Source organism: Manacus vitellinus, unplaced genomic scaffold (genome assembly GCF_001715985.3).
Source record: "Manacus vitellinus isolate BGI_N305 unplaced genomic scaffold, ASM171598v3 scaffold_35_pilon, whole genome shotgun sequence".
In the NCBI taxonomy this organism is placed as follows: domain Eukaryota; kingdom Metazoa; phylum Chordata; class Aves; order Passeriformes; family Pipridae; genus Manacus; species Manacus vitellinus.
This window is the reverse complement of record NW_021940498.1, coordinates 8,394,448-8,413,183: the sequence shown is the minus strand read 5'-3', so window position 1 is coordinate 8,413,183 and position 18,736 is coordinate 8,394,448. Positions and strand designations below refer to the sequence as shown.

The 18,736-nt window shown below is 42.4% G+C and overlaps 1 protein-coding gene across 2 annotated transcripts in view; it reads left to right on the top strand.

The window, feature by feature from the left end:
• Positions 1-18,451, top strand: part of PGM2L1 (phosphoglucomutase 2 like 1) — a 29,837-nt gene extending 11,386 nt beyond the window's left edge. For both annotated transcript variants that reach the window (XM_008920175.3, XM_018077093.1), the window contains exons 3-14: positions 2,030-2,136; positions 3,696-3,780; positions 4,423-4,506; positions 6,164-6,357; positions 6,987-7,176; positions 7,390-7,487; positions 8,209-8,389; positions 9,893-9,986; positions 11,073-11,202; positions 12,769-12,958; positions 13,272-13,405; positions 14,424-18,451. In XM_008920175.3, coding sequence (XP_008918423.1) covers positions 2,030-2,136; positions 3,696-3,780; positions 4,423-4,506; positions 6,164-6,357; positions 6,987-7,176; positions 7,390-7,487; positions 8,209-8,389; positions 9,893-9,986; positions 11,073-11,202; positions 12,769-12,958; positions 13,272-13,405; positions 14,424-14,526 — 1,590 coding nt within the window. In that variant the 3' untranslated portion in view covers positions 14,527-18,451. The remainder of the gene's footprint in view (positions 1-2,029; positions 2,137-3,695; positions 3,781-4,422; positions 4,507-6,163; positions 6,358-6,986; positions 7,177-7,389; positions 7,488-8,208; positions 8,390-9,892; positions 9,987-11,072; positions 11,203-12,768; positions 12,959-13,271; positions 13,406-14,423) is intronic.
• Positions 18,452-18,736: the final 285 nt, after the last annotated feature.

Sequence of the window (18,736 nt, the reverse complement as noted above, 5' to 3'; positions counted from 1 at the left end):
AATAGAGGTATTTGGACAGTAAACAAGTCCAGTAGGACTGGGTTAACTTTAGCTGTGGGATCTCTGGCTGAGCTTAAGGGATTTTGTTAATTTTAAGCAAACTGCTCCTTGGCAGAAAGTAAAGACGTTCCTGGGTTTATTCACATGGAATCTTTGATTCCTGTCAAACAGAGAAGCTGGTTTAAGAGGATTTCCTAGGAAAAAATCTTACCTCGGCCTTGAGAGTGTTACCTGGATTGTGGTGGCACCAAATAGCTGCCAAAAATGCTTGGGCAGAAATCCTGGGGATGAGAAAATAGAGAAGATCTAATCTGCTGAAAGGAGCAGCACAGTCTGTTCCTTTACAACAAAAACAAATCCATTCCTCTGTATTCGAGGAATGAGGGAATGGAAAGCTGGGAGCAGCAAAAGCTGGGAGCAGTGTGAGGGTGTGGGCCTGAGAGCCAAAAACCCAACTGAGCTCTGGTGGTGGTTGTTGGGAAGTAAGGAAGGGGCGAGGAACACACTGGATGTGCAGAATCCTTGAAGTGCCCAGACTTGCTAGAAAGTTCCAGGGAAAGCCCCTGGGGGTTTGATGTGAAATAAAAACCACGTGCAGCAGCTTTCCATCTGTGCAGAGTGGTTTGTAATGCACTGGCTGTGGACAGGAGTATTAATTGTTCTGTCTCAACTCTGTCTATGCTGCTTCTGAATACTTTATATGCCCTTGTTTGCTGTTTCTAACTAGGACCGGTTTGTCTAAAATCCTGTTTCTTCCATAAATTGTCTTTTTATGCAGTTCTTGATGTTTGAGGCACTAGTTCAGACAAAATTCTGCAGTGTACTCTGACATCCAGGTACTGGGAGTCTGAACAAGGGATCTGTTGATAAGAAATCTGCTGTTCATTTCTCTACACATTATTCAGTGTGTTCAACTCAAATTTAAACATGTTTTCCCCATTCCTCTGTGTGACTTGGGCTGGTGGTTGTGCCATAGCACAGCCTTCAGTCCTGTCACTATTCTAAAATCTTATTTCTTTTAAAGTTTTTATCTTTATATTTATTTTAAAACTTTTCTCTCTGTGAATCCCTCAACATCTGCAGCTGAAGCAATTCTCCAAAGAGATGCCAGTGCTCCTTTGGTCCTGCTTTGAAACGCATCCTTTTAGAGTCCAGGGAAGGGAACGGAGCTGGGGAAGGGTCTGGAGCACCAGGAGCAGCTGAGGGAGAGTCAGATCAGATCAAAACATCTCAAAGAATTGCATTTAATTCTGGTGGGGGGAAAAATCTGTTGAATTCTAGTACGAAACACCCTCACTGCTACCAAGAGACAACTTGTACCCTGTGAAAGGCAGCGTTTTTAGAGTGAAGTTCCCAGTGCTGTTGTCTGACTGTAGTGAACTGTAACCTCTGGAAACTTCCATTAACAATAGTGCTTCCATCTTTTTATCTAAAACTGCTGATCTGCCCTGGGTTGTTTCCGTGATGGATCTCCAGAGAGACTCTTAACTAGGAGGTGAATGGGTGTTGAGGCCACAGGGGAGGTGAAACTGGAGCACAAGATCTTTAAAAGTCCCTTCCAGTGCAAACCATTCCATGATTTTTAAGGCAAATTTAGTACTAACACTTTGAAAACAGTGTTGAAAAGGTGTCTTGACTTGTGCTGTGAGCTCAAGAACAAAGACCAGACTGGCACAAACCTTATATTGACTGAATAGATGGACTCCCAAAAAATGGATTTTTTTTTTTTTTCAGTTGAGCCTTTAAGAACATAATTTGAATAAATAAAAGCACAGTATGAATTAAAAACAAGTGTTTGCTGCCTGAGGATTTACTGTTGTGCCACTTTTATTTCCCACAGCTGTTTCTCTGGTTGCTTTCTTTCAGTGAACACTGGGGAAAAATCACTGCTGCTCTTGTGAATACCATTATTGAGGTTTCTGAGCTGTATTTTGTCTACTGACATTATCCATCTTCTGTGAAAGATCATCTTTAATGTTTGTGTGCTAATTCTTATTTTTCCCTTTTTTTTTTTTTTTTCTCTTTCCAGGGGATCTACAAGTATCTTGAGAGGAATTTTTCAGACTTTAAGCAGAGAGGCTTTGTTGTTGGATATGACACACGAGGTCAGGTCACCAGCAACTGCAGCAGTAAGAAGTATGAGTATTGATTACATTTGCAAGACTAGAAATGAAATTGTGGCTTTGAATGCTTTCTGTTCTGTCAGCATTTTTTTGTGATGAACTGGGCACTCTCTTCCCCCTCCTTTAGTCCATTTAAATAGTAGTGAAGAGAGGCTGGAAATAAATTCTTTATGGTACCAGTTTGCCAGAAATGTGGAGTGTAAGGCTGGTCACTCCAAAGAATTTACAGGTGTAAGTGCACAAGAACATGAGGCAGATGTTGAAGTTGATATGCCTGGAGAAAAATTTGAATATGAAGGTAAATTCAGAATATTAACATTTAGCTTGAAATCAATAAGTGTTACTGTGCTTCTAACACTGTCAATCTTTTGTATTTTGCACCTGATTTAAGCATGTTTGGGGGGGAAAAAATCCACCTCCAGCCTCCTGTAATCCAGTGTATTTTCACTTCGGGAATATTTGACCTGGAATGCTTAAAACTTAAATTTCAGTGATGTCAAATTGTGCCCTTTGTAACAAAAGGGGAGATAACTTTCTGAGTTCTATGAGGAATCTTAATCTCTTGTTATTCCAGGAGCAAAAAACATGTGATAATGGCATTCCTTACAAAACCCCAACCTAATTAGTTAGCTAATTAGTATTTAGGTAATGAGTAGTTAGTTACAGCAATTAACTACAATAATTAACAAAGTTGTTTCTCTTTTTTAATATTATCTTTGTCAGCACTGCATATTTTGGGGATGTGAAAGTTCTTGCTATGACAGAGCACAGAGTGTAGTGACTGTCTTCCAAGAGTTTCTCCTTTCCTTGGAATTGTGCCTCTCCTTTCCCTTGGGCCTCGATGTGTGTGGCCCATTATCCACCAGGCTTGGGCTTAAGGGGTTTAAACTCACCTGTTACAGTGTTTGCAAATCCAAATTGTGAAGGTTTATGCACAGCTTAAAAATGGGGAAGTGTAAGAATAACATTCCTTTTTAGCCACACAAAGCCTGGAATTCAAACCTGTCCCAGGATCAGTTCTCAGCTGCATGTTTCTTGTGTCCCCTTGGGGTGACACACAGTGACAGCAGTGCTGAAATCAAACTGAACCTCCCCAGAAAGGGGGTTTCCAATGGGAGCAGTGCTTTTCCAGCGCTTTATCCAGCTTATAGTAAAGTCAAGGTTTAAAACCATGGGTGCTGTTGCTATTTCTAAACATTCTGGAATAAGAGTGAGTTGCTTTGCAGATGGATATTTTAGGAATAGGTTTCATGGATATTGTCTGAAGCTGCTGAACAAGCATTGTGTGGGATACAAAATCCTTTTCCAAACCTGCTGTTGCAGACATCTGGTCCTTCAGACTTTCTGGGTAGTTGGTTCTCTCCTTGAGTGAAGGACAAGTGTCCCTCCAGTAGGTTCTGTATCTTTGTGTTTGGTATCACCGGTTCATTTGGGTGATAGACTGAAGATTAAACCAAAAAGCAGTGGAGGGATTGGAGAAACAATTGTCTGGAGGTGACAGGAATGCTATCAGGTTACTGCGTTGCTGTGGGGAGTTGGATTGACTGAATATTTTGGTTTTCCTGTTGTTAGGCTTGCAAAGCTCACTGCAGCAGTGCTGCTGGCCAAAGATGTCCCTGTGTACTTCTTCTCTACCTATGTCCCCACACCCTTTGTGGTGAGTCACCTTCTCTTCCATATCTGAGTTTACTAAAAACATGAAACAGCGATTTGCCTCCTAAATTGTTATTTAAATGGAAAAATAGAGGCTGTTCAGTGTACTTGGCCCTTCAAGGAGGCTGTAAAAATATCACTGAATTCTTCTGTGCCTCTGCTTTTAATATCTCAGAAACAGAACTGTCTCTTCTAGTCACAGCAGCTTTTTCTTGCAGGATTTTAAAATCCTTGTTTCTGTTCCACAAGGTGTGGATCTTGTTTTGAGGTGAGGACTGAAATGCTGGGAATACCTTTAATTTGTTTTTTTTTTTTTTAAGCCTTTTGGTGAATTCCTTCTTTCTGCTTCAGCCTGTGTCTCTGAAGTGCTCATGTAATCTGAGCATAGATTTTAGTTGGCCAATTAACTATTGCATTTATGTAACTGATAAAGAGAATAATGTTTTTATGCAGCAGAATAGGACAAACTTTTGTTACTGGCTACAGGAGACAGTGATGAGTGTTCATTTATACATTTTCCAGATAAGCTGGTGCAACATGAAAAGCCACTTCTGTAGCATCCTGTTGCCTAACTGTCCTAATATGATGTGTGTGGCAGAACTCTTACCCATGTGGGTAAATGGCCGTTTCTGGGTTTCCTTTGTAGCCCTATGCTGTGCAGCAGCTCGGAGCTGTGGCTGGAGTGATGATCACAGCGTCCCACAACAGGAAGGAGGACAATGGATACAAGGTAAAGCTTGTGAAGTTCCAGTATTCCCATTTTGCCTTATTGTGGAACCACAGAATGGTTTGGGTTGGAAAAGACCTTGAAGATCATCTCATTCCAACCCCTGCCATGAGAAGGGACACCTTCCCCTTAGACCAGGTTCCAGCCTGGCTTCAGACACTTCCAGGGATCCAGGGGCAGCCACAGCTTCTCTGGGCAACCTGTGCCAGGGCCTACCCACCCTCAACATAAAGAGGCTTTTTTGGGAGCACACGTAGGTGTGCATTAGAAGATAAATTATTTCAAATAATTCATCCTTCTGTAACCTGAACTACTGTCCTGCAGCGAGAACATGAGACCACACTGGCTGTGTGTGGTGAGCAAAATCTGTCGTGACGTTCCCTGGAGCCTGATCAGCAGCTGAAGAAATGCTTCAGCAATTTGTGTTCACTCCTTAGAAGGAAAAAGTTAGTTTAAAACTGAGCTAGAACTGAGGTGAATTAGTGCACACAGTGTGACTGTGCTGAAGATGGGAACAGTTTAAAAGTTGACTAATAAAACTTAATGTGCTGTTCCCTGTCAGGGTGTTTGTCTGGGTGTTGGAGGTGTGGGTGGCTTCACTTTGAAAGCTGGGGGCAGCAATACCATCCACAACAGCAAGTGCTGCTCATGCACTATTGTAACAGTATTTAATTAATAAACTTTATGAGAGTCTGAACTAAACTCTCAACTTTAACTAAGCTGAGCGCTCCAGAAGCTTCATAACAGGTCAGTGAGTGATGGCAGAGTTGGGAAAGCCAATCCTCCTGTGCACAGGGAGAACTCCTGCACTTTTCTTCCCTGGAACAAGTTGTAAAGTACTGCACCAGCCCTTGCTTTTGCTCAGAATAAGGAAAGAAGCCACATCAGTTTTCCAGGTGCTTCGTTTCTTAAGAACCTTTATGTGTATGTCTGGTACACAGCACTTTTGTCAGGATACTGTGGGTTTTCCTGGTCTTTTGCAAGAACTGTTTCATCTTTCACAGTTTCTTCTGTGAATTCAGCAGGTTCTGGACAATTTGAACCAAATGTGACAAACTGACAAGAAAACAGAGGCAGATTCTCTGAGCAGAAAGTCTGCACTGTGATCTCAGCCGAGTGTGGGAAAACTGGCATCTAAATAATTCTTCAGCAAAGACTCCCATAGTTCAGGGTTTGATAGTGTTCCCAGCTGAAAGATTACAGTTGTTCAGCCATGGAAAAACACATACCTTGGCACTCTGCTTATCTCTTCTGCTCTGGGTTAAAAAGCAAGTCGTGTTTCTTTTACCAAAGGAATGCCAAACCATGGGGAAGGTGACATTTTTCTTCTCTTACACTTTGTACAACAGTCTCAGGTGTAAATGCCCAGCTGTGGTTTCTCACATCCTGATATTTCAGTCATAATAGTTAAATACCAGCTTTGTTTTTTAAAACAGGTGGTTTTGCTGGATGATTTTATCATTATAGAACTGAAATCATGAATTCAAAAGTTCATTGTAAGTGTTTCCAAATGGCTCTTGAGAATCAAGCCAGTCAGATGCTGAATTTTCTATATCATTTGAAAAAACAGAAAGTATGTAAAGTCCTATAGTTAAAGTAATTTATCAAATTAATAATCTTTTGTAAATAAACTGTCTCGTTTTCTTTCAACTTCCATCAGGTTTATTGGGAAAATGGAGCACAGATCACTTCTCCTCATGACAAAGAAATTATAAAATGTATAGAAGAGTGTGTTGAACCATGGAATGGCTCTTGGAATGAAAATCTAGTGGACACCAGTCCCCTTAGGCAGGATCCTCTGAAGAAAATATGTGACTGCTACATGGAGGACCTGAAAAAGATCTGTTATCATAGGTATTGTATAAAGCAAAATGTGCTTAAATTATGTTTTTAAGTAAGCTCTGGCCTATGTGTGGGAAAACTGACTGCAGACAGACTTCAGTGTCTTCTCTGTCAGTAAATTAGTAAAATCACCATCCTTAGTTTTAGCTTTATCTTCAGCAAAATGGTTTAATCCTATTTCATACAAAGGAATATGCTCAAAGAGTCCTGAATAAAATGCAGAAATTCAGAGTAAAGGTGTGGTTTAGGTGTATGAAATAGAGGTGAGGAAATTCAAGTTTAAGTGAGGCAGAAAACAAGACTAAAAGGAGGAGGATGAATGACAGGTGGAGTAGAACCAGAGTAACATCTTTAAGGTGGTGGAGGAGCTTGAGTTTGATGTAGAAATCAGCAGTTCATTCTTGGGAGACTTTAATCCAATTCAGCAGAAGGTAAATACTTCATTTTCCAGGGGAAGCTTTAAACCAGCAATTTCTGGTGAAAGTCCAAATAAGCACTTTTCACTCCTTCTGTCTTTGAAATTAATGCAGAGAGAGCAGCAGAGTAGTACACGGTGGGGCTGCATCTTCTTTTGCTCTCTCTCATGGAAATAGTCGTGTTAAACGACCCAAATCTTACAGAAATGTTGTTTTCCTCCCCAGGGAGCTAAATGTGCAAACAAGTTTGAAGTTTGTTCACACCTCTTTCCATGGAGTTGGACACGACTACGTGCAGTTGGCTTTCAAAGCCTTTGGCTTCCAGCCCCCCATTCCAGTACCTGAGCAAAAAGATCCAGACCCAGACTTCTCTACTGTCAAATGCCCCAATCCTGAAGAGGGAGAGTCTGTGCTGGTATTTTGGTTTTTACTTCATCAGATTTCTGTGGAGGGGAAAAAAACAAAATGGGGAAGGGGACTGGGAGAACCTGGGTTTCAGCTCTATTGATGCACTGGGAAGTCCATTATGGGATTTCTCTTTCCTTGTGTTAGATGTAAGTAGGAAGGCTGTGGTTATTTGCCCTTATTTTATATTTTTACATTTTTTACCCTCTCCTTCTCCCATCAGGAATTGTCACTGAGGCTTGCAGAGAAAGAAAATGCTAAAGTAGTAGTGGCCACTGATCCAGATGCAGATAGACTGGCAGTGGCAGAACAGCAGGAAAAGTAAGTGATGGGACCTTTTATCTCTTTCCTTTGCGGCTTAGCTATTTGGGTGTTTTTCCTCCTAGTTACATATTTTGGTGTAGCTCCAACTGCATCTTGAATAAAAGCAGTTAATAACTCAAAGATTAGATTAAATACTGTTGTAAATGGCCAGATAAAGCTCAGCTGAGAACTGAGTGGTTACTAAAGGCGGTAAAATCTCCTTGTTACTGTTTTTTCATTTATATTGGGCAAACCTGCCTTGGCACAGTTAAGTGTTGTGGGCTTTTTGTTGGGGTGTGAGGTTTTTTTGTTTTCCCTGCTTGTCCATATTGAATAGAAACTATTTTTTTTTCCACTAACAGGCCCCAATTCTGCCCGTGTAAGTAAGAGTTGTGCAGGCATTGCCTGACTGCAGTGTATAGATGGCATAGACTGCTCTGTATGAATCAGTTCTAGCCAGCTCTGCTGCTGGTGGATAAATCCAGAAAAGCTGAGCTGTGTTAAGGCTCGCAGTGAGGATACTCTGTGGTATCTTTGCTGACAGAATCCTCTGGGCTTGTAAATCCTCAGGATGTGATGAGTGTGGAGTCCTGTTGGTCCGGTGGCTTTGTCTAGAGCAGCTTGTCAGTGGTGTGCTCAGATCCCTGTTGTCCCAGTGGCTGCAGAAAACCTCTTCCCCCTTGGTGGATGCTCCTGGGAAACCTGGGAGAGCTCTTACATCTCCCTCTGCTCTCTGCAGTGGCTGCTGGAAGGTGTTCACTGGCAACGAGCTGGCGGCTCTGTTCGGGTGGTGGATGTTTTCCCGCTGGAAGGAGAACTGCTCCCAAGATGCTGATGTGAGGAATGTTTACATGTTGGCCACCACAGTCTCCTCAAAAATTTTGAGAGCAATTGCCCTTAAAGAGGGATTTCACTTTGAGGTAAGCCTGGGTTCTGCGACGTCTTGGCAGGGTAAGATCTGATTGCCATGTTCCCTGTCTAAACCCCACCTGTGACTTCATGACATGAAAAGTAAATTACTCCCACTCTTTTTGCCTGGAATTTTGGTGCATTTCAACCTACGGAGAATGTTTTTACCCAGACAAGCCTGATTTCATCCACTGCAGCATCCTCAGTGCATGTCACAGCTTGCAGACTGTGAGATCAACTTAAGCAAAGCTGCATTAACAGGCAATTCAGATTAACACCTAAATTACAGATAAATACCTTTGCCATGGTTATTTTCCTAGAGAGAAATTCTTCTGTGTGAGGATGAAAGCTTGTGCAGCCTGCTGTGTTCACTACAAAATGCTGATGGATTTTTAATAAGCATTTTGAGGTCACACAATGTTCCTTCAGGTCCCAGTAGGGTTTTTAATTGGGTTTTACTTCAAGTTGTGACAGACACAGGAACTCTTACATTCAGATCTTTAATGTAGCTTCATTAAGAATTTGCTAAAAAAGAAAATGGATACCCCACAGACTGACAGTTTATTTTAGTTCCTACATTCAAGGATTAAGTCTGATTTCTGAGGCTGTTGGATCTTTGCCAGAAGAGGAACAAGTGCCTTAAACCTTAGCACAAACATACAAAAGTCCAGGTCTTGTTTAATCCATGTCTTAATTAGAGTTATGTGCTATAGGAATAAATATTTTGGCAAACGATGAGGAATTTAAAATTGAAAGCAACTGTGAAAACCATTTTGAGTGACTGGCCAGATAAGCTTAATCAGGTTGAATCTCAGTTCCTTGTAGTGGATTTCATTATCTCAGTAAAATACTGGTCTTTTTTCTGGAAAGGGATGTATTTGACTGGGGGGGGGGAAAGCTAAGGCCCCTTGGTCTCCTGTAAAAACTTCCCCTCTTTGTACTTTCCTTCTCATCAAGACTGTTTCTAAACTTTTTGACTGCTTTTGAGTGACTTACCAAAAAAAAGCAGTGCTTTTCCTTCCCATCACCTGAAATGGTTGTTTATATTTCTGTAGCTTTTCCTTTTGAATAACTTTGTCTCATCTGATAAGCACCACAGAAGATGTGACCTTAGAGAACCACAGTCTCTCAAACACGTTTGCTCCTTGATTAGATACTCATGTCCTAGTTGAGTATCCACTAGGAAAATGCTATCCAGCAACTCTTTGCCTTAAATTCATAATCTAAACTGAAGTGATTACCTGTCTGCTGTGTCTTTGCTGTCTCTACTCTTTTTGTCAATTATTTAGATTTAAATTTAGGGAAATTATTTCAAGAAAATGAGAAAAATGTCTTTAAGCTTTAGCATTTTGACTGCAGCAGACTTTCCCATTGACCCTAAAATTCACAATATGTTTTTTTTTCCTTTGTGTGCTTTTTGAGTCTGAAGTGAAGGAATAGTGGCTTTACCTTCTTTGACTTAAAACTTAATTGAAAATGGGGTTTATTAAGCACTATTTTTTTTCCTCTTTTAGGAAACGCTCCCTGGTTTCAAATGGATTGGAAGCAGAGTAAAAAATCTCCTGGATAATGGGAAAGAAGTCCTCTTTGCATTCGAAGAGTCTATTGGTAGGCTTGTTAATATCCCTGTAAAATGTTGAGAACTGGGGGGGAAGTGTGATTAGAAAGGACTGACCTTAGTTATGAAACAAATCACCCACAATGTACTTTATTTTTTTCCTTGTAGTTACTGGTACTGATATTTTGCTCTCCTCAGCTCAACTCGCCAACTACTATAGTAAATTACTTACATATGACCCTCTGATTCTGGTGTTGTGCTTTGGATACAAACATGTTCTTTTACAGCTTGAAAGTCCTGAGATTCCAAAGCCAAACTCCAGTTGCTTTGTGGCTTCTTACCTCAGACAAAGCACAGGATCTGTTCTTAATCAGTTTAATACCTTACAGGTCCTCTCAGTGAGGACTTATTACCAGTGGCCATGTGGAAGTGGGAGGTGACTTGTGCCACCCACCACACCAGTTCTTTTGGGAGCTGTGTCCATCCCCTCTCTCAGAACAGCATGAGGGATCCAGCTGTGGCAGGAATAGCATTAAATACCTTATGGAGGTGTGTAAATGTTCCTGCTGACCTTGCCTTGAGCACTTTGCTGATCTTCAGACACCACCTACCTGTAGAGAACTGTCTTGTGAACGTTTGCTGTAGGAGTTCTCCATTTCTTGGGATAAATGGAAGCTTTCTGGGACAGTAGTTTCCCTCAGAGTGTGGGGGCAAATAATTTCTCTGAGAATATCTGAGAATGAAGCACGCACTGAAGAGGGGGGGTGTCCCTGCCAGTTCTATTCCCAAAATTCAAGCTTTTAACCATAAGGAGTTAGGATCTTGCTGGTGCATCCCTTCAGGAAGAAGAAAGCTTTGTGCAGCTCTGGTTCATGGCTGTGTTTGTATTTGTTTAGCACTGCACTATGACAGAACTCCCCAGGGAGCAGATGTTATCAATCTGGAATTAATTGACTACAGCACGGATCTTTCCAGCCCTATAACCCCCAAGTTAATTAGATTTCCCCTGCATATGCAGTAATAAACCAACTTATGTGTACTGGCCAATTTTCTTTTACAGGATAAAAGGTTAAAACCTAATCAAGGAAATCAGTGTAATAATTTATCAATTTTTATTTTTTTTTTTTTATTTCTAGGCTTTATGTGTGGCACATCAGTGTTGGATAAAGATGGTGTAAGTGCTGCTGTGGTCATTGCTGAAATGGCAACGTACCTGGAGGGCCAGAACCTCACACTGGCACAGAAACTTGTTGAGATATATGAAATGTGAGTTGTATTCTTCATTAGTATGTTCTACTTAACTATTTTAGAGTGGGAATAGTCTAATAAATATTTTTAATGTGTCCTCTGAATGTTTTCTCATTGTAAATTGGGTTTTTTGATGTATTATGGATTACAGTCCATCACTAGTGCAGATCCCACTGTACCTAAAGGGGCTCCAGGAGAGCTGGAGAGGGACTTTGGAAAAGGGATGGAGGGACAGGACAAGGGGGGAATGGCTTCTTGGCTGTAAGGGTGGGGAGGCCCTGGCACAGGTTGCCCAGAGAAGCTGTGCCTGTCCCATCCTTGGAAGTTGTCCAAGGCCAGGCTGGAGCAACCTGAGCTAGTGGAAGGTGTCCCTGCCCATGGCAGAGGCTTGGAACTGAATGATCTTCAACATCCCTTCCAACCCAAACCACTCTGTATCTGTGAATTTCTATGGATTCTGTGAATACCAAGGACTGAAGAGGCCCTTTCTATTGTATTTCTGCAATAAATAGTGAAATTTTGCATGGGGATCTACCAGGGCAAACTGTTTTTTCTAGTTTGATTCCTGCTGTGGTACTTCTCTTATGTTTGAATGGGAGCCATATCTTAGTTATGGTGTCTTTAAACGCTTCCAATTTCCCCTTGAACACGTGCTGGGAATTGTTTTATCCCATGCTGAGATCTGTAACAGAGCAGAGGTGAAAGGAAGGGTGTGTGTACAACAGCTACAGACACAATCCCAGCAAGAAAACGAAGATCACGTGTGCCAGAATTAAGCCAGGTACTGAGGTGAGCCCAGATCATCAGCAGAAATTCCTGTGCTTTAACAGAACTTACAGCACAGAGCAGTATCATGGATGTCATTCCTTCTCCTGCCAGCCCAGCAGGAAGACACTGTGGCCTTTAGAAACCTGGAGTGAGGAAGCACAAAGGATGATCAGCTTTTATCTCTCCATGGTACTCAGGGTTTTGCTCTGTCCTGTGCAAACTGTAGCCAAAACAACTCTGTGCAGGTGGATCAGAATGACAGGGATAGCAAACAGGATTCCTCTCTCAGTCACACCTGATTTTTAAGCTGTGGAGAAGGGTCTCTAGGAGTAGAAGTGGGTGGAATATGGCGAAGAACGACTTGAACAACTTAAATTTCAGTGTGCTAATGTGGTGGTTGTTCCTAGTGAGCATTAGGTGTGATTTGGGATGGTGGTTTTAACTTGGATGGAATAATCAACCACCTTCCTTGTTGTAGCTGCCACATGGCTCTGGCAGTCAATTTTTGGTTGGGGGAATGACACTGGATATCCATTTTTTTGAGGGCCACCAAGGCTGCACTTACCCAAATGGTTAGCTTTTATTTCTTTGGGGCCTGAAAACTTTGCTTTAATTTAAAAATAGCTCAAGATGATCTGAGTAATGCAGCAAAATCTGCTTCAGAGTCCAAACATTTGCCTATAAATACCTGTTCCCACAGCTCTGAGAACCGAATTCTTTTTCTGTTGCTACTCTTCCAACCAGGGGCTTTCTTTAGGTACCAAATGTGCCAAAAACTTCTGAATTTTGTAACTGAAAATGTTCATCTGCTTGTAGGTATGGATATCACATATCCAAGACTTCCTATTTCTTGTGCTATGACCCTCCTACGATCAAAAGGATATTTGAGAGACTTCGGAGCTTCGATGGCCCTCAGTCTTATCCCAAATGTTGTGGAAATTACAATATATTACATGTAAGAGATGTTACCACTGGCTATGACAGCAGCCAGCCAAACAAGAAATCGGTGAGTTGCAAAGTATTTCTGCATGGGAGGGTCTGGTTTTGAGGAAACTAAAAGGTAAAGAACAGCATGAACAAGGCAGAGATGCCCTGTGTCAGCTAAGATGGCAGAATGATTCCATCATCAGGCTGCTTAGCATCGTTACTGGGGGGAGAAAACAGCTTAAATGTGAAATGTGTTGACTGTTCTGGTACAGCAGTGAATGAACTTGATTAATTAATTGAACCTGATGCTCTGGCAACTCTTAAGCTGCCCAGCAGGCTTTCAGATATTGGGGTTCCAGTGGGAGTAAAGAAGGTTGTTGTTGTTTTTGTAGGTGCTGCCAGTGAGCAAAAGCAGTCAGATGATCACCTTCACGTTTCAGAACGGTTGTGTGGCCACCCTTCGGACCAGTGGGACAGAGCCCAAGATCAAATACTACGCTGAGATGTGTGCCCTGCCTGAGCAGAGGTCAGCAAACCTGAGCCTCAACTGACTTCCAGCCTCCTAAACTGGCCAGAGTGATGCACAGTATGAGTGATGCTCATAAGGGATTTCCACTGTGGTGGATAAGAAAAAAAATACTGAGTTTTCAGCATCTGCTACAGTAGGCTTGTTTAGTTAATCCAGTTCCTCATTTACTTAGAATTAAAAAGTTAAGAAATCACAGAAAATGGAAAAGACCTCTGGGACTGAATCCAGCCTTTGACCTTGTCACCCATGTGCCATGTCCAGTCTTTCCTTTTTCTTAGGTTGTGCTGTTGCTGGCAAATGTTCTTAAAGCCAGGTAGTCTCCTATTTCCTTTGGGAATCTGTTGGGAGCTGGATCAGTTCTCTTTTGACAGTCACCTGGATTGAGCTGCTTCCAGTGTGAAAGGAGAGTGGGGAAACCATCCAGGGTATATTTATACCACTGAAATCAGGAGTGAGAATGAGGAGCTGAAGTTGAGTCCAGATGGTGAGGAGAAGCTTTTGGATTGGATCCCCAACATGAATTGCAGGAGTCCTTGTTTTCAGACTTGTATCCCAACATTTCTGTGGGGCAGAGAATTGAAAACAAAGGAGGCTCAGTTTGGTATTTATTTCTATGTACTTGAATTCAGGGTTGAGCATTCATCTCACTGAATACTTGGTCAGATTTAGGGGGTCAGAGGATAGTGAGGGGTAGATTGTGAAGAGGGCACAACCTGTGCCAGGGCCTCACCACCTTATTATTGCTGTATTCATTAAAACTAATTAAAGAGAAAAATAAGGACCACTAGAGGGCTCTGAGCACCATCTTTAAATGTCCTGTCCAATCCAAATCAGTCTGATTCCATGATAATCCCTCTCAAAAAGGAGCAGGTTGGAGTCTCTACACGTTTATGCTGATAGGAAACACAGCAGATTAAATCCACCCCCTTCAGGTCTTGCTGTTTATTTACTTATTTTAAATAGCTCCCTGGCGTCCCCCAAAGCTCTGACATGGCCTTGTTGTTCCTTTTTCCAGTGACAGGAGTGTGCTGGAAGAAGAACTTGAGAAGCTGATCGAGGCTCTGATTGAGAACTTCCTGGAGCCTGACAAGAACGGGCTGACCTGGCGCTCGGCGTAGGCCTGTCCCGCTGTCCCCAGGAGCCTCCACGTGGAACAAAGGGCCCAAGAACAGGAGCAGTTCAAATGTCTGTGTGTCTCTGTGTGTTAAACAGCTGCATTTCTGCTCTGTAAAGAAGCAGCATTCTTTTGTCAGGCTTTTCACCAAAGTCTGGGCTAGAAAAGGGGGACGAAATTGGAGAAAACAGTGGAATTAATTGCTATCATTTTCCATCCTTTTGACCAAAAGGTTAATTAACCCACACCAGTGCAAATGAACTGCCCTGATGTGTTTAAGGCAGGTGATCTTAGCCACTGGATCTTGTCTTAAATTCACTCCAGGTACTTAAAATACATTTTCTTTGTGTGAAAAGCTTTGAAAGTCAGGTAGAAATGATCACTCCAGACTGACACAAATCCTGCTGCTTCCTCTCAGCTCTGTGTGACCCTCAGAACAGGTCTGCGCTTCCAAAAACATGGACGTAGAGCTCAGCATTTCTTGTTTAGGCCAATTGTTGACATTTTTCAGCTGCTTAATTAATTCTTCTATTGGTGAAGGTGTTCTTGGTGCATTTTCTGTGTCTGTCTTAAAAAACTTGGCAGTGAAACAATAGTGGCAACACCTGCAGTTCTGCTTTGGGGTTGGAGTTGTGTAGTGCCTTTCCAAGGCTTCCAAAGGAGCAGGAATTGGTCATTAGTTAAATTGCCTATTCTGACTATCCCAGGCTTTGTAGCTCTTTTTTGTCCCACCTCCCTCAAGGGTCTTAAGGTTTTTTGGTTTTTCTGTGTTCATTAAGTTTTTCTGTACTCAGTCAGTGACTTTTTGGTTTTTTCTGACCTGAATTTATATTGTTTGTGTTTAAAAAAAAAAAAAGTGGAGGTGAGACACTGACAGAGTTACTAAGTCATGATTTTTTTTTTCATGTCTTGTCAGCTAATTTCTGTTTGAGTAGCACTCTGTAAATACTGCTATTCTTTCTCTCTTAGGGCAAATATTTAACGACTTCTCATTATCTGTTTTCTGAGTAGAAAGTGATACAGCTAATCACATTTCCAAAAAAAATAAGCCAATGCACAGGTTCTCCTGCAGAGATGTGGTACTTCAGAAGATCAAAGCCACACTTTGGCACAGGAGAGCTGGTTCTGGGCATCTCCCTGTTACCACTGACAGGAAGTAAATAAAAAGTAGATAAAACCCAGCACTGAATTGCTGTGTTGAAGGTGATGTGAGAAGAACCCAAGATGCACTTGAGTTCAAGCTGTTGTTTGCCACTATTGCTAACTCTCCAGGTTTGTCCTCCATCTGATTTTACCCTTCCAGCTGGATGGCACAGGGTGGGTTTGTATGTGCTGCCTCTCCATGGCTTTAAAGAGCCCCTTGGTTTGGGTTTTTCCTGCACTATATCCATGGAGAAGTATTTTGATGTATATGAATGTACATGTGCCACAGAAGGTCTGTGTTGCACAAATTCTGACCTGTCACTATTTATTTATTTTTTATTTTAAGAGAAAGTATCTCCAAATTGTTCTGCCATTGAGTGAAATGTATCTAATGCCAAAAAACTGCCTTTTTTTTTTTGTTCTTTTAATTGTACATTTGATTGATGTGGGGGGAAAACAGGTAAATCAGAGTATGCTTATGTTGTTGTATAGTTCTGGGTAGGTCTGGAAGGTGTGAAGGCACTTCTGATGCTGCTTTGCCTTCAGTTTTCCCAAAAAAGGTGCAGGTCTGCACCAAATTTGCAGGAACTCTTTGCCATTCCTGCCTTTGGCAGCAGCTTAAACCCTGAAGCATTGAGGATTTTGTTCTCCTGGTGGTACAGAAGAGAACAAGTGACTTGGGACATAACTTTGAACAAAGGCTGTAAAAAGCATAGTGTGTGTGTGTGTGCTGTGTTATTGTAGCAGTTCTGTCTTGTGAGTGATGTTTGTGCTCCTACAAAGAGCAGGAATCTGCCATTTCCCAGAGATCTGCTTTGCATCAGTAGCTAAGTGTTATAAATGAAGACAATCTGGGTTTTTGAATAAGCACTGTTAGAAGTTGGTATAACTGTTCATAGTCTGAATATCTTTAATTAAATGAAAAAGCCCAGATGTGGGTGTTTTGTATCTGGGATTCTTCCCATGGATGGGTTTGGCAGTGTGTTGTAGCTGTTAGTGATGCTTTTGGGATGACAGCAACAGGCACAATGTATTGAATGTACTTTAAGGGTAGAATAACTATTTGCTCTTTTGAAACTGCTGCTACTGTTGTTCTCCTACTGTATTGGAACTGTTGGATACATTTATACTGTTCCATTTGTGGAACTCCTTTATTTCCTTCTGATCTCGCATCCTTTACCTCTGTTACTGTGAAGGACTGGAATTCTCTTGTTTCTCTGCCCTGTAACTTTGTTATGCATCTTGTTAGAGTTGATCTGGCTCCTGCACAACCTTCTTTCAGTTGTTCAGCTGGTTTTTTTTTTTTGTTTTTTTTTCCTGCTTCTCAGATAAGAACAAAGGCTTTTCTGACTTGAGTAGGGAGCAGGTCACAGATCAAAGGACACCCTGGGTGTTGTTCATGAGGTGCTTCCAGGTAAAATACACCTTTATAAAGGTTGGACATTGACTTAAACTGCAATCACAGGGCCAGTGAGTTGGGTTTAGTGTTTGATAAAACCCAGAGGGCTTGGTTTTGCCTTTTCCCTTCTGATGTGACAGGTTTAATCTCTGTGGCAAAGCTGTGTTTCCCTGGGTCTGGGACAGGAGCTTTCCAAGTTTGGGAGACTTGCCAGGCAAGGCTCAGTGTCAGTGAGACACAGCTTGTAGCTGGATTTCTTATTCTAGTTGTGAAACACCGTCCAGTGCGTGGCTTAAATAGTTTCAAGGGCTGCCCATGTCTCTCCTGCATCTCTAAAGGATGATTCCTGTCAAGGCAAGAGGGAATCATAAGCTCTGGCATGAGAGAGAAGGAGGGAATGTGTTTAACAGGGAAAGGTGGGCTGGAAACCTCCAGCACCAGGCTGGCTGTGGCCCAAAGGAGCGGAGTAGCCCCCACTTGGTGTTGGGGTGCTGAGCCAGGTCTGCTTCCCTTGCATTCCCAGCAGGATGTGACTCAGAGGAGCTGGGATTCCCTTGGGCTGTGGGAGAACTGGGATGTTGCCTGAGGAACTACTAATTTCCCTCAGCTCTTTCTTCTAAGGAGGGGACATGCACTTGTGTTGTCCACAGGGTAGGTGAAGATGTGAAACCCTCTGTGGCTGAGGTCGAGGGGAGTTGCCCACACTCTGCCCGGGGCTCCCTTCCCTGCCCTCACTGGTCCAAAGCTGTTGCTGTCCCAGGTTGGTGGTTACCTGCATGTTGACATTCCTGGTGTTATTCCCTGGTTTATCTGTGCTCAGGTAGCACTTTGTGTGCCCTCTCTGCCAGGCTCCTGAAGGATTATGGATTTCAGCTCCTGTTTTGTTAAAGACAGCGTGTTTGTGAAATTCTGGGAGCATTGATGGAGAAGCCACAAGGTGGAGTGAGGCAGGTGGAATGTGTGTGCTGCTTTAGGAAGCACTTGGATGTTCCCTTTAATTTTAAAACTCATATTGTTACTACTTTATTTTGTCTTTTCCCCCACTTTTTGTTCTCTTGTCTCCCTGACGGAGAGGGGACTCTCTGCATGGTGACACCTGGGTGGTTCCAGCCCAGCTTGATCCCCAGAACATTTGCCAGCCCCCTGTTCAAGAGTAACTCTGTTCAAGGTGATTGAAGTATCTGAAGTTGCATTGTTTCCCTTGCCTGGAATCTTGGGGAGTTCTGGATCTGTGCTCCCGTTTACCCAGTGTCTGTTCTGTAAAACTTGGGCATATTACAAAATAGAGTGAGAATTTGCACTTTTCTGAAGAGTTTCTGTGTATTGCTATGTGGATTTAGCTGAATGAAGTGTTAAAAATAATAAAATGTTCCCTTTGTAGTTGCAATCCTTCTGATTTCTTCCATCTTCTTTAGCCAAACGCTGTTGCCCCAAAAGCTGAGCTGGGGGAATATCCATGTGGCACTTGGATATCTAAAGAATTTTGGGGTGAAGTTGCTTCAGGAAAAAGCAGCAGCTTGGAAGGGAGCTGGCAAAGGGAGGGAAGAGGGTCTGTCTGAGGGGAAAGGAGCAGCCTGTCCTGCAGGTGAGCTGGGGTGGGCACTGCAGGGGAGAGCAGGTCCATCCAAGGGTGGGACTGGCCCCAAAGGGATTTTAGTTCCACATCCTGTCC